At 36.0% G+C, this 16,080-nt stretch overlaps 2 protein-coding genes across 2 annotated transcripts in view; one reads left to right on the plus strand and one right to left on the minus strand.

Annotated features, from left to right (window-relative positions):
• LOC149710089 (calcitonin gene-related peptide type 1 receptor-like) overlaps nt 1-16,080 on the minus strand; it is a 152,692-nt gene that overhangs the window by 15,850 nt on the left and 120,762 nt on the right. The window lies entirely within an intron of this gene.
• On the plus strand, nt 22-9,878 carry LOC149710091 (DNA topoisomerase 1-like). Its single transcript, XM_089858992.1, has 12 exons — nt 22-405; nt 2,489-2,647; nt 2,716-2,840; nt 3,733-4,022; nt 5,010-5,154; nt 5,668-5,811; nt 5,887-6,141; nt 7,349-7,463; nt 7,547-7,692; nt 8,271-8,332; nt 8,409-8,546; nt 8,952-9,878. The coding sequence occupies exons 1-12, from the start codon at nt 402-404 to the stop codon at nt 9,055-9,057; spliced, it is 1,689 nt and encodes a 562-aa protein (XP_089715118.1). The 5' UTR covers nt 22-401; the 3' UTR covers nt 9,058-9,878.

Here is a 16,080-nt window from a genome sequence, read left to right on the forward strand (position 1 = left end):
AACCACTTAACGAGCCAAAAGCGAAACTAAAACTTAAATCGTTACTAAGGATAGACCAGAAGGTTTACAGTCACAGTGTAACCGCGCTGGGTCTACGTGGACCTTATTATCCCCAAATTCATTATTACTTAATTATTAGAGTTCAAAAGTTTGTTGTTTAAACAAATCAATACTCTTCAATTAACATACGACATATTAATATGATTAATGATACACCCTGTATCTTAATCGGAAGAACCTTGAGTCACGTTGAAAAAATTTAACGCGATAAAGACCGAGATAACATATATATGACGCTATAACACCGCCTACTATATGCAAATTATAGGAGACTATAGAAAAGGAAATCTCGAATGTTCCATAATAGAAAACAACTGCGTAACAACAACACCAATTAACAGATGGGTAAGTAACTACTAATTCATTTTTTGTTGGTTTTTAATTGTATCATCAATTTTGCGGAAATATTACGTATGTTTATACGTATTTGAAATACAAATTAACAAATATATAAAACTCATCGGGGGTTTATGAGTTTTTCATTCTAATTATAATACGCAAAATCATTCAGACCAAGGTTTATGCATGGCGCTTTTACATCGGGGGTTTACGAGTTATTTGACTCTAATTATAATAAGCAAAATCATCCAGACCAAGGCTTAATTATGCATGGCGCTTTTATAGTTTCCAAGCAATGTCTAACATGGCTTATTTGCAATTGGTACAATTTTGGGCTTTTTTAGCCACATCGTAGTATACGATGAGGCTCTTAGTTTGACCCGAGCCGTAGTAGTAGTAGTAGTGGTAGTGGTCGTAGTAGTAGTAGTAGTAGTAGTAGTTGTGACCGGAGTTTTCGCTTTCGTTATCGTCGGATTTTAGCTTAAAAGGAACTCTATATTACCACAACCCACCCATAGGGGTAACTGGGCTCGGTTAAAGATTTAATTTTAATTAAAATTCCCGGGTCGTTCACGCAGTAGTAAGACATTCTACCACTGAGTCATAGAGACTTGATAGAAAACCCGGGATTTTATCGTTTAGTTTTATCTCTAAAATGTCGGGGTGATGTGGGGTGGCGTACCTCTGAATTTTTATCTGTGGGGTCGGATACTTCTGAATTTGTATGTTTGGGGTTTTATATTTATTTTCCTTTTATTTATGTGCCAATTAAATAGATAACGATGTGGCTACTATTAAGGACCAGCCCTTGGGCCATTCTTGTTTTTTAATGAATTGATGGACACCGCTAAATACCAATAGAACTTCACATAAAATCCGTATGTTCTGCCTTCTCGCAAAAGTAGTTTATAGATAGGCATTTTACGATGGGGATGTAAGTTACGTGTATTTTGAAAAACAACCACAATTTTTAATTTTACACGGAATTTTAATTCCGGTAAAATTTAAGAAAGGGCCCAAACGCCTGTCCCTATGCCGGACGCGTACACGATTTTGAGAGAGAGAAGCTCGGAGAGAAACGAAGGGAAAGCGCGACGTAGAGAGAGAACTGTCTGCAGCAGAGGGGGCAAAAGAGAAAGGGGCAATTTGGAGAGAGAGAGTTCAAATTTCGCGGGCTTTTTTAGTGAGGGAAACAAGATGATGCGCGTGATACATCAGATTAGGCTGGATGGTTAGGTTCGGTTTCGTAAAATAGAGGGGACGGTTTGCGGTCATAATGCCTTCTGGTTTAGGGAATCCAGGATTTTGTTTTAGATACATTATTTGATTCGTATAATTTTTAAAAATTATATAAATCGTAAAATTTTAAAAACGCCATTAAACGTCTCTATTACTACATAAGTTCATAAGATACGTTCCATAAGTTTGTCACTGGTTACTGAGAGCTTGCCATGAAGTGACGTAGGTCATAGATTCGAGGTAAAGCAACGCCTGTTGAGGCGCTGTCAAAGGCTTAATAATGCAGATTAAATAGGAAGATGGAAGTCCTGCAAAATTAACAGAGTGTAGTCAATTCTCGCTTGTCGTTCTGCTAGAACTAGTTATCTCGAGCTGTAAGTCTCTAGCATTACGAATCGTATAGGTAGTGTCATACTTATGAAGCATATCTTATAAACTTATTATAAAAACAATTTTACCTTATTAAATGTCAGATATACAAAATGAAATTTTGTCCACTCAAAACAAAATTTAGCGCTACCGGAAGTTCATGTTAGTTCCCTGTGTATGACTATGACGTAGAAGGTGAAAAGTATACAACAAATAAGGCGCGCTTAATCTTAGGCAAAATGTTATTGTTAAGCCTACTTTGAAACTTTAAATTGAAGCGCGCGAGCCAACCTCTTCCGTAATTATGGCTCAGAACCAGAAAGGGGGGAGTGAAAATGTGTCCCGTGCATTTCGAATACCACAATAGATTTTTGGGTGAACTTACATGGCTTTTAAATAATTTCAAAAATTTGCATCTTGGTGAAATGTTAACCGATTTTAACGAAATTTGTCTTACTTTGTCTTACTTGTCTTTAAAAAGCTAATTTTAAAGAAGAGGAACCTCCTGTTAAGAAAATTAAGACGGATAACGATGAGGATGTTTCGAAAATTTGCGAATGGAAAACACTTTCTCACGATGGACCGGTGTTTGCACCACCTTACGAGCCCTTGCCGAAAAGTGCCAAGTTTTTCTATGATGGTATCTGATTGTTGTTTATAGTATGATACATGGTCAATGTTGCCGTAATTCGTGCGTGTTGTTTCCAGGAAAACGCGTCAAATTAAGTCTTGCCGCGGAAGAAGTAGCAGGATTTTATGCCAAATTGTTGGAACATGAAAACTATGTGACAAATGAAACTTTTAACAAGAATTTTTTTGAAGACTGGAAAAAAGTAAGAATCTTCACCCATCGTATTTGGTCATTTATTATCAACTATAGCTAAGCTAGCCCGCATTGCCCGGGTGTGTTTTAAAGGGTATGGAAACCAGGAATAATTTCCTGTCTATGTAGACACTAAATACTAAATAGTCTTTCGCTCCACGACAATTGGGTGACGACTGAATGTCCAACAATTGGCAGCGCGACAATTTGGTGGGCTAAAAATTGGGTGAGCAACAATTGGGTGAAAGACTTTTGGGTGACGACGATTGAATGTCCAACAATTGGCAGCGCGACAATTTGGTGGGCTAAAAATTGGGTGAGCGACAATTGGGTGGCAATGAAACCGACAGAGCGTCAATTGGGTGAAAATTTTTTTTATTGAAAGCCAAAACCTAACCTGACTCTACTGAACCCAAACCAAACCTAAAATTCACCAACTGAACATAACCAAACCAAGCCTGAGCTGCCTGACCGAATTGAACCAAACCTAACCTGACCTGACCTGACCGCAAAGAACACAAAATTTTAACATCCAAATTTTATTGTTTTTAAAAAGTATGTATTTTTAAAAAATTTATTTTTTATTCACCCAGTTTGACGCTCAGTCGGTTTCATTGCCACCCAATTTCAAATTCTCCCAATTTTCGAACACCCAAATGCTTTCTCCCAATTGTCGCGCTTCCCCGTATAAAACATCTGAAAGTCGTTGGTTTTTAGAACGAATTCTTAGGGGGGGCTATTCATAAAGCCAAAATATTAGGTCTTCAATAGAACGTTCTTAGCAGGTTGACCAAACCTAAGCATTTCTAAAACCTTTCCATCAACCATGTAAAAAACCGTTTTCTAGCTCGCATATATTTTTAAGATGTATTTACATGATAATTTATCGTTCTTTTACTTAGACAATGAACTCTGCAGAACGAGACTTAATCACAGACTTAAAAAAATGCGACTTCACACAAATTTTAAAATATTTCAAAAAGAAAACTAAAGAAGAGAGAGAAAAGAGAAAATTAATTAATAAAAGCCTTGTAGAGAAATATGGCTATTGCTTAATTGACGGTCGCAAACAAAAAATTGGCAACTTTAAAATAGAACCTCCTGGTTTGCTTAAAGGTCGAGGTGAGCATCCTAAAAATGGCAAGTTGAAAAAACGTATCATGCCCGAGGATGTCATCATCAACATTGGAAAGTAAGTTAGTTTTCATCGACAATCATCAACATCATGCCTCGGATTATTTTATTCGAAAAACCATTTAAATTAATAAAAATTTCAAATTGTATGTACCCTTTGTGTAAATTTACCAATGGTTTTCAAGTTTTCTATACTGGGCTCTACAACGTTTACGGTTTAGTTACGAAGAAGATATGGGCCCCCAAACATTGATTGGCCCCTAAAACAAGGAAATAGTCACTTCTACCAGAAGTGAGATGAGACTAGAAGTGAAGGGCTCTAGCATTGATAGTAGATCCCGGCACTAGTGAACAAATTTGAGGATTTTATGCTGCTTCCCACGGGCTAAAACTAGAGAAAAAAATTGGTCGAGTTCCAAAAACATTTCCTACCCCCTTCCCCTCAACCTAAAGCCGCGGAACACGCACGCGGGTGCTGGAATCTAGTTCGGCCGTCTACCACCGCGAGCGTCTCACGTTTTGGAGGGAAAATTCAGAAACCGCTACCAGAGGGCCAACCGTTCTTGTGTTATCAAGAATATTCACTTTCGCCGAGTGAAGAATTTGGTTAGCTCAGAACTTCTGGTCTCATCTCACTTCTGCTTCTAACCATTTAATAGTACACTTCCGCAATAGATAAGGGTTCAAACACGTTCTTAGATTGAAGACTATTGAAGGCTGATATGTCTTCCTTCGCATTTCTGAAGATATCCTTAATGTTTTAGGGACCAGTCAATATTTGGGAGCCCATACTCCTTGGGCCCATATCTCCGTAACTAAATGTTGTAGACCCGATCCATCTTCTTTGCCAACACTGTAAATTCAGATTGATTGAGCCAAATTTATGGCAGATTTATGATCAGAAACACTCTGTACACGCTTAAGGTGCATTGTTCTATTTTAAACAATCATTATTTCATACTGCTCTTTTTGGATAAAAAACCGAAAAAATTCTAACTTCATGGGACTTTCTTTCAATAAATGATTAAATGTGTTTGTAATTAAGAGAGGCTGATGTGCCTGAACCTCCAAAAGGTCATAAATGGAAAGAAGTTCGTCATGACAACAAGGTCACTTGGCTGGCTTCTTGGACTGAGAATATCTTAGGCCAAAATAGATATATATATCTCCACCCAAGCTCTGAACTAAAAGTAAGTTCAGCTAAAACTAATATTGCATATTACCAAAAGGGGATAATAGAAGAAAGAAGAAGCTCCGTTTCCTTTTAACACTTTAGTTACGTAACATGATTCTTCCCATGGCTAACCCTTTTTGTTCGCTCTCTCGCTCATCGAACTGCAGATGGGTATCGCACCGTGCTAGGGTGAATTCTATAACTGTTTGGCATTTACTAAATCCTCAGCAATCAATTAACCCACAAACCTTGATTGTCTTGACGTGGGACAAAAACGCACAAGCACATGCGCCTTGGCAAATAGTTAAGCAGGGCTAATAGAGTAATGATGAGGGGTTAACTATTTATCGCGTATGTGATTCGGTTTAGTAACCTTGCTATAATAAATCTTCTGCTGTTGGGAAGAATCATGTTACAATTCTCTCGAAGAGAAGTATTATATACATCTGCTACTACTATTTTAATTGGCGTTATTTATTATTTTTAAGTGGTTAATAAATATATATATATTTTTTTCATAAATTAACAGGGCAAGAAGGACCGTAAAAAATACGATCTAGCTCAAAAACTAAAAGAACATATTGATGACATTCGGGAAGAGTATATAGACGATTGGGAATCGGAGGACATGCTTATACGTCAACGAGGTGTTGCGTTGTACTTCGTTGACGAGGTAAAAATTTAAATGATAAATATTACGACGACTAGAAGGGAAGAAACTAATTGGCTATTATAATATTTCACGTAGTTTGCGTTTAGGGCGGGCAATAAAAAAGATTTAAATAAAACATCTGACACAGTTGGTTGCTGTTCTTTGAAAGTGGATCATATTAAGCTACACGATGAAATGGATGGCAAAAAATTTGTCGTCAATTTTGATTTCTTGGGTAAAGATTCTGTCAGGTACACAAATAGTGTTCCTGTTAAAAAAATTGTTTATGAAAATCTGAAGAAGTTCATGGCAAATAAGGAACCCAAAGACGAATTGTTTGACCAGTTGAATGTAAGAGGAGATATTTTTAATGGAAGAGTTCAGGTAACATAACATTATACCAGAAGTAAGATGAGACTAGAAGCGAAGGGCTCTAGCATTGGTAGTAGATCCTGGCACTAGTGAACAAATTTGAGGATTTTATGCCGCTTCCATCGCGCCTACACTACAGAGAAGAAAATTGGTCGAGTTCCAAAAACATTTCCTACCCCCTTCCCCTCAACCTAAAGCCGCGGAACACGGACGCCTCTGCTTGAATCTAGTTCGGCCGTCTACCGCCACGAGCGTCTCACGTTTTGGAGGGGAAATTCTGAAACCGCCACTAGAGGGCCAACCGTTCTTGTGTTATCAAGAATATTCACTTTCGCCGAGTGAAGAATTTGGTTAGCTCAGTACTTCTAGTCTCATCTCGCTTCTGATTATACCTTAAATGAACGGCCTTTTTCATAAATACCAAAGGAATTAAATATTAAAAATAAAATAAATGATCTCTTATGACAAAATAACTAGAGCTCTTTTAATTTGTCTTAAAATTAAAAACCAGGACTACTGTGCCATCCGCCATTGGTTTAATGACATCTGTTAGCCCGAACCCCTTACCTCTCACAGCCTGTGAGAATTCAACCAATCCCGTTTGGGATAAGTGGGTCGATTTAGCAGACGCCACTAAAGCAATGGCGGTAGGCGCAGTAGTCCTTGTTTTCAAGACTAATTAAATGATAGTTATTTAGTAATAAGAGATAATTTCATTTAGTGACCGTTCTTTTAAAGGCCGACTTCCAACGAAAAGGGTTCTTACGAACTGAAAACCGAGCATCGAGACTAACAATGGAGCGACCGTGACGATTTTCGAACTCCCGCTGGGGCAAAAGATGGAAGGGTTCTAGCTAACTGAAAGCCGTGTAATGCGGTTCTAGCGAACTGAAGATACACAATAGAGAATTTCCTTCAGGGGAAAGCAAAAATTCGAGAGGAAATAAATTTAAAAGGATTTCTATTGTCCATCTTCAGTTCGCTAGAACCGTTCCAACTTTTGCCCCAGCGGGGATTCAAAAATCGGCACGGTCGCTCCATTGTTAGTCTCGATGCTCGGTTTTCAGTTCGTAAGAACCCTTTTCGTTGGAAGTCGGCCTTTAAGGTATAATGTTATTTTACCTGAACTTTAACTTGTAACCGTTTATGATTTTTTTTTGATAAATTTTGATTTGTACATTTTTAGCCTACAATTCTTAATAATTATTTGAAAGATCGCATGGATGACTTAACCCTGAGTGTATTTCGTACGTTTAATGCCTCCGAAACTCTACAGCAGCAACTTGATTTGTTAACTAAAGGTATAATTTAATAGATTATTATTTTATCAATTTGTAATTTTATAAAACTAATTTATTCTATTTCTTTTTTAATATTTTGAAAGAGGAAATGAGAATTACAGAAAAAGTACAGGCTTATAAGAGAGCAAATAAAAATGTTGCTGTCCTATGTAACCATCAAATTTCAGTTGATATCCTCTGTTCAGTTGAGAAAAGATTTCATAAAAAAATGGAAGACATTAAAAATGATGTTCGTTAATATAATCCAGGGTTGCCATGAAATTTTCGGATTCAATTTCCTCAACGTGATCTCGCTTAAACGGCGTTTAACGTCACCCAGCAGGATGGTTGAACCGCGCATATTTTAGGCACCAAGAAGTGATATCTAGTTTATTAGGGAGAAGGTATAAATTCGCCACATTTCCAGCTTTATCTCCAGTCCAAACGTAGATCCGAGGTTAATCTCCGCCTCTAAATTACAACCAGCATCTCATTGGTTCTTGAAAACTCACGTCAGCGTGACGCGAATGACGAAAATTACGTATTTTCCGACTGAGGAGAGGTTAAATAGCCCGGCCTCCATTATCGTCCCCCTTGTATTTTGAAAGGGGGACTGGGACTATGGCGCGCGAATACTTAGGCATCTTATACCTTCTCCCTAATAAACTAGATATCACTTCTTGTAGGCACTTCAACTTGGTTAAAATTCTTAAAATTCACTGACCCTTTTGGTCCATTTTCAAATTCTCGTTATTTCTTTGACCTGTGGCAACCCTGTAATTGGTCGATACTGGTGTGTCGTTTAATTTAATTTTAAAAATTTAATAGATTAAGAAAAAAAGACTGCAAATTAAAGCGCAAACCAAAAGCTTTAAGTATTTCGATGTAGGGTCAGTATCAATAATTAACTTTGGATTAATTCTATTGAAGGCATTTTATTGACTTTTTCCGTGGGGGGTTTCTAAGATTGCAGAAGCATATACAGATACTGAAAAATGAGTTAAAGGATTTGGTTTCGAAAGAGAAAGATATGAAAAACGAAAAAGAATTCTCCCTTTTAACTACGAAACTAAATTACATTGATCCCAGAATTACAGTCGCTTGGTAAGTAATAGGTTAACTTTAAATAGTGTTGCTATTTTTACACGCTTCTTTTATTACTTGACATCAAAAATACACAAGGCGTTCCAAAACGGGTGGTAGGACCGAAGTACAGTGGATTCTATGGGCGATTTTGAGTCGAAATTGTTCTATGAAATTTTGCTCTAAGGGCTACCGTTATTATTGACTCCTTAATTAAATTAGCGTAGTATTTCAGTTTCGTAATTAAATTTAATGCTGGTCGTCCGTAAAACACACCAGTTATAACTTGTAAACGGTGACCATAGGGCAAAATGTCATAGAACAATTTCGACTCAAAATGTTCAAAAGTGATAAATTTTGGATAATTTCCAATTTCCTATATTTATTATTAAGGCGATAAATAATAATCAAGCTTATTAATTTTAGGTGTATGAAATGGAATGTTCCAATTGAAAAAATATATACTACTTGCAGCCAACGTAAAAAGTTTAAATGGGCCATTGAAAAGGCTGACCGTGATTTTAGGTTTTAATCCTCATCAAAACCTTAATATTTAATGAAATAATTTTATAATCGATGAAATAATTTTATAATCGATGAAATAATTTTATAATCGATGAAATAATTTTATAATCGATGAAATAATTTTATAATCGATGAAATAATTTTATAATCGATGAAATAATTTTATAATCGATGAAATAATTTTATAATTGATGAAATAATTTTATAATTGATGAAATAATTTTATAATTGATGAAATAATTTTATAATCGATGAAAATAATACCATACCGGTATCGGCAACGATACTCGGGGTTTCCCGATAGTATCGGATCGGTTGGTTTAAAATGCGCGTTACATGGCGCTACATGACATTTCTGGGTCTTTCAGTAACGAATTGATGGTGATAATATCTCATTTCTATGAATGCCAATCGTAATGATTTCTCATTTATATAAAAAGTACCTGAATTTAGTTTATCTAATAACTAATAAGCAACAAAAAAAAAGCTATAAAGCTGTTGATAAAAAATAAAAATAAATATTTTATATCACCATATTTTGAAAGGACAAAAAACTAAAAGTTAGTTTCGCAAATAATTAATTTAATTTTTTGCTTTCAATACTTCAGTGATAAATCACTAACAATTACTAGAAGTATAAAAATTCATCTCAGCATATACTAGTTAAAAAGACTAGCCGTGGTATTATTTTGGAAATACCTCTATACATTGTACTTAGTAGTATAATTCATGAAATTACACTTTAAATTATTTCCTAGTGTTTTTAATACATATGTAGAGAGAAATTGAAATAATAAACATTTCTAGTTTTCACTTTGAAAAGGCCAATATTTAGTTTTTAATATTTGTTCCGCATAATCTTGAATAAATATTGTATTTTCTCCAACAATAAAAATAGACCAATATTAACTCGCGTTGTCTGTTAAGTTTGATCAACAGTAGGTCTATAAACAGGGTGTTTGAAAAAGGGTAATAATAGGACCGAAGTAAAATGGGTCCTATGGGAAATTAATTTTGAGTTGAAAATTTAACTTCTATGACACTTTGCATTAAGGGCCACCATAAACAAGTTATGATTAAAGTATTTTACGGATGGCCACTTAAATTCACGTAAGAAATTGGTAGATAATGCTAATTAATTAACAGGTTATCTGTAAAAAATCCTGCAATCATACATAACTCACTTAAAAGTATCATAGAACATTCTCGACTCAAAATCGCCTATAGAACCCCATTTTACACGCTGTAAATCATATTTTTAAGTCTCACTTTTCGAAACATACACGCCTTCTTTCACGGTTAGTGCCAATTTTTGATAAAACTATGAAAACAAATAATTTCTTTGCGACCTATAGAAAACATCACAAGTATAAATAGACCATTTCGACGATAAAAACATTCTTGGTTCACAAAAATTGCACGTGACCTAATAGAAATTCTTAAGACAGGGCTGGAAATAAACAGGACAATCGTCTAACAATATAAAGCAACGAAGCCCAATAATGCCGTACCGAAATGTGTTTCTCCGTACCTTTCGAGGTTAACACCGGACACTAATAAAGCTAAGACATTTTTTCTTCTCTCTCCTTCTAGCCCACAATATCACAAGGATAAAAACTAACAAATTTAATAACAATCTAGGATAGTGTGTTTTGGGTCGCCGTGCACTGTCAGAAAACATAATTTAACGTGTACAGGTAATAACAATGGAACACCCATGGTTTCTAAAGTTATTGAAGGATATATCTTTGAAGTTTTATCTAACGTCTTTGCATCCACATATCAACCCTTTTAAAAAAGACCTATTAACATAATGCAACTACCATAAGTTTATAAGATATGTTCCATAAGTTTGTCACTGGTTATAAACTGGAGCTTGTCACGAAGTGAATGAGGTAGGTCATAGATTCGAGGTAAAGCGACGCCTGGTGAGGCGCTGCTGTCAAAGGCTTAGTAATGCAGACTAAATAGGATTAGATGGATTGCAATTTAACCGAGTGTAGGACTTCAATTCTCGCTTGTCGTTCTCGAACTAGCTCGAGATGTAAAGTCTCTATCATTACTATGTATAGGAAGTGTCATACTTATGGCAAATTTCTTATAAACTTATGCAACTACTCATTTCATTTATATACTAGCGCCGAATTAAAATAAGGTTTACAAATTATCCCCGTATATTAAGAAAGTTTCCCAACCCAACATAACTTCGATACTGCATTCCCAAAATATTGTTAATCGAATTAATTCTTCTTAATTACGGTTAATTATCGTTAATTAATGATGCGAGGGAGATAATTTTTCCCTTGGCGTGATGGAATCATCAAGCATTCAGTCAAGAAGGAGAGCTAGCTGGCTGTGGAAAGAAGATGAATGAAATAACTGAATTTAGGGCACTCGGAATTCTATGAAAAGGAAAACCGCTCTTAATGCCTCTTTGATAACTTGACGTTTAGGAAACTTGGCGGAAAAGAGCTTTTTTTATTCTGACAGGCGCTTTTAACGCCTCGTGCTCCACTTCCAATCAAAAATAAATGACGTCTTCTCTCCGCCAGTAGAGCGCGATTACCGTATTCAGTTGACAATTAAGACTCGTCAATAGATTTCGTCGCTCCAATTTAGGAATGAGGCCTCATTTCTATTATTCACTAATTGCTAGTAACTTTTACAAAATTTTCAGAGAAAATCTTACACTAATTAAAATATCAGCTTACAATTTTATAGGGGCTCAACGATAAGGGATAAACCCCTCCTACAAAACGTCATACCTCCGTTTACCCAATCACGTTTACTCCCCAACTAGCCTTCTACTTCATAAAATGATTAAAATCCTACAGCATGTAGATGTAAATGGGAGGAGTCTTCTGGAAGCCACGCCCTTTTGCTGTTTCCCTACACAATGACATTTATATGATTATGGATGTATTTAAAATCATGAGCATTGCTTTGAAGTAATTAAGGATTAAATATTAAGGGTCACGAAGTGCGAGTATGATTTCTGAAAGTAATTGCTTAATTGAAAGGGGTAAGATCATCTCAAATCTTACCCCTTAAATTTAGGAAATTTTAACATACAATTAAACTTATCACTAATTATTTGAAACAAAATAAAAGGCGTCATTATGCGAAGTAGTTAACTATAGTTATAAATTAACTACATTGCAATTTTAGTAAGTCCTGGAGTTGGACAGGAAGTATGGTTTTCAAGGGTAGTTACGTCATAATCTATTGAGCAGTGATTAAACCGGATATTGGTTGGAAATTGTCAAGCTGATAACCTGGTACTATAAGGACTGATTGTAGTGTTAGGTTTTGGTTTAGCCAAGGCTTACCAATGGGGTCTCTGTGAACTTTTAAAGGCCGACTTCCAACGAAAAGGGTTCTAGCGAACTGAAAACCGAGCATCGAGACTAACAATGAAGCGACCATGCCGATTTTCGAAGCCCCGCTGGGTCAAAAGCTGGGAGGGTTCTAGCTAACTGAAAGCCGTGCAATGTGGTTCTAGCGAACTGAAGATGAACAATAGAAATCCTTTTAAATTTATTTCCTCTCGAATTTTTGCTTTCCCCCGAAGGAAATTCTCTATTGTGTATCTTCAGTTCGCTAGAACCACATTGCACGGCTTTCAGTTAGCTAGAACTCTTCCAACTTTAACCCCAGTGGGAATTCGGAAATCGGCACGGTCTCTCCATTGTTAGTCTCGATGCTCGGTTTTCAGTTCGCTAGAACCCTTTTCGCTGGAAGTCGACCTTTAAAGCACGTCTATTCGTCAAAAAGAGTCTCGTGGCATTGAAGGAAACCTGATACGAAAGACACAAAAAAACGTTTCAAGTGGGAGCTGCGGGATCCAAAAAAGAACAACAAATTATGAGCAGATGAATGAATCAATTCAATGTATGTATGTATCTAAACTCATCTAGGAACTAGGTGAGAAGACTTATTTTTTCAAAAATAAAAAAGTGGCGGAAGCTGGAATTGGATTTCATTATCGACTTGATTCAATATTTATTTATTCCGAGTCTCGGATATCCTATAAAATTCTTTTTAAACGAAAATTTAATCTTAGAGTGACTTTCTTTTATCGTGTATCTTCTTAAAACGTAAAAATATTCACGACATCTAGGTATAAGCCTTTATACCCAAAAGTCTTCTCAACTCCCTTTTCTTTAAATTTCTATGAAATTCAATTTTGAACCTGGGTTTTCTTTCGAAGCAAAATCGTCAAGCGTTTCTAACTGAAATGGAGTTTGTGGATCTATAAATTTGTCTTTGGTGAAGTGGTATAGACATACAGTGCGTACATCCATTGAACCATAAGTTCATAAGATATGTTGGCCATAAGTTTGTGACTGGTTACAAACTGGAGCTTGTCACGAAGTGAATGAGGTAGGTCATAGATTCGAGGTAAAGCGACGTCTGTTAAGACGCTGTCAAAGGCTTAGTAAGATTTGTTCCATAAGTTTGTGACTGGTTACAAACTGGAGCTTGTCACGAAGTGAATGAGGTAGGTCATAGATTCGAGGTAAAGCGACGCCTGTTGAGACGCTGTCAAAGGCTTAGTAAGATTTGTTCCATAAGTTTGTCACTGGTTACAAACTGGAGCTTGTCATGGACTTCAATTCTCGCTTGTCGTTCTCGAACTAGTTATCTCGAGCTGTAAGTCTCTAGCATTACGAACTTGTATAGGTAGTGTCATACTTATGGTACATATCTAATAAACTTATGATTCAACCTTACAAGCAGTAACTCTACAGTTTTTTCTTTGTTAAACTTTACAATTTCTAAGGTTGCAAAGCGTATACTTTAGTTTCGATCTTATTGTAGACATTAGGAAGGAGTTGCGCCGGATGTTTATTTTACACGATTACAAACAAACTCGGATTCCTGTAAATTCACACACAAGAGCAAAATATATCAAATTATTTATACGAAGAGTGAAGCGGGCAGGAGTGTGCACTGTTAATACTAACCCTAGCTCGTGGTGTATTCAACAAAACCGAATTTGAAATATTAATTATTTAAATGTTCCCTCGAGTTAAATAGAAATTTCTAGCGTGGAACATGTTATTTTAAAGGGCTTTTCAGATAATACAACTTTTTGAATAAACTAGTTGCGACGTTTGCGACATTTGAACAACGATGTCCTTCTACAGGGTTCGGACGAAAAAAATTTCCCTGACTTTTCTAGCTTATCCCTGACCAAATTTTGACAATATCCCTGACAATTTAAAGGTGTTTACCTGCAGACACCATTTCATAATAACATCTGGCCCATATTTAGCATTCCTCGAAGCACTGTTTGATATACCAAACGAAATCCCTGACCTATCCATGACCTTTTAAGAAGAAACTTTAAATCCCTGACTTTTTTTCCCCCATTTTCCAAATCCCTGACTTATCTAGGTTTTCCAGGTTCCGTATGAACCCTGTTTTAGACTTAATAAAATTTTCATTTACGGTATATCCAAGAAGGGATATCTAGTTTACTAGGGAGAAGGTATAAGTTGCCTAAGTATTCGCGCGCCATAGCCCAGTCCCCCTTTCAAAATACAAGGGGGGACGTAAAAGGAGGCCGGGCTATTTCGCCTCTCCTCAATCGGAAAATACGTGTAATTTTCGTCATTCGCGTCGCTCTGACGTGAGTTTTCAAGAACCAATGAGATATACGCTGGTTGTAATTTAGAGGCGGCGGGGATTAACTCCGGACCTACTATACGTTTGGACTGGAGATAGAGCCAGAAATGTGGCGAATTTTTACCTTCTCCCTATTAAACTAGATATCACTTCTTGGTATATCTTAATTTTGAAAATGGTCTATTTTTTATTATATTTTGCCTCTAAGAGATTATTTATTGGGATAAGGATATCATTCTTTCATCACTTTCCTTTATTTGAGGGCCTATCTCGTTACGGGCTAATCTTAGGGCAGTGTGGGCTAAAAGCGGGAAACCATGGGGGAGACAATCGTGAGCTGGAAAATAAAAGAAAAAGAAGATTTATCTCGGTATAGAAAAAATAAGATAAAAGATCTCCGATAGCAAAAGCGATCCGCGAGAATTCTTATCAGCCCTCGAGCGGCCACCAACATTCCCCCCAGGGAGATGAAAGGCGAATCTGACGGATTAGCCACCAGCAAGAAGCGTACGTGGTAGACCCGATTGGTATCGAGGAACGTTCTATACATGTACAGCACGGAGATCCGAACCAGACCCATTCCGAGATTGGATCCAATCAGATTTTGTAACACTCATAACTCGAAGTAAACATTTTTACATCATTTATGAAGCTTAAGATACAACGAGTCGCAAGGGCTTTTCTGAAGTCGGGGAGGCCTAAAATAGAGTGTTTGAGCACCTTGCTTTTACATTCATAATATAAGAAAAATAGGATTTTTTCTTCTCGGAATTATAGGATTTTATAGGAGAAATATGTGTTTTATAGGAAAATATATGTAACTAAAAATGCTCATATATTATACTATTTTGTCTTAAATTATGTAGAAAAATCGAAAAAATTAAATAAATTGGATTTTGCTTTGAAAAGAGGAACTTAATTAAAATATAATACATAAAACATCCTGAGCGAGCCTTTGAAGCAATTTCGATGTCTAGTCAAAAGTGATCTCTATAAATTTTGATAAATTTGATGCTAAACTCTAAGAAATATAGGATATTCATGCTCCTCCCACAAAATCCGCCTATAGATACGTTTGAGAAATTGGATACACAATGATTCCTAGTAGCTGTATGTATTCCTGCTAAGGTTTATTAAATTTAGGACGAAAATAAACATGTTTTATTTTCAAAAGGAGTCACCAAAAAATGGACTTCAAAAGAGTGCCAGAAATAACTTATACCCTATATGATGAATATTTAATATTAAAATAAGCGATATTACTAGGCTAGGCTGTTTTTCTTTTAACTAAAATTAACTAACTAGAAAAATTTAAGTAAAAATACTAAATTAGCATTCCATATTTCGAGCTAATGAATGTTTTATTACGCGTTGATTTTCTTAAAAAACGGTAGAATAA

The sequence above is a fragment of the Phalangium opilio genome, unplaced genomic scaffold (genome assembly GCF_054372755.1).
Source record: "Phalangium opilio isolate 3A_F unplaced genomic scaffold, DU_Popi_V2 ptg000011l_1, whole genome shotgun sequence".
NCBI lineage: Eukaryota > Metazoa > Arthropoda > Arachnida > Opiliones > Phalangiidae > Phalangium > Phalangium opilio.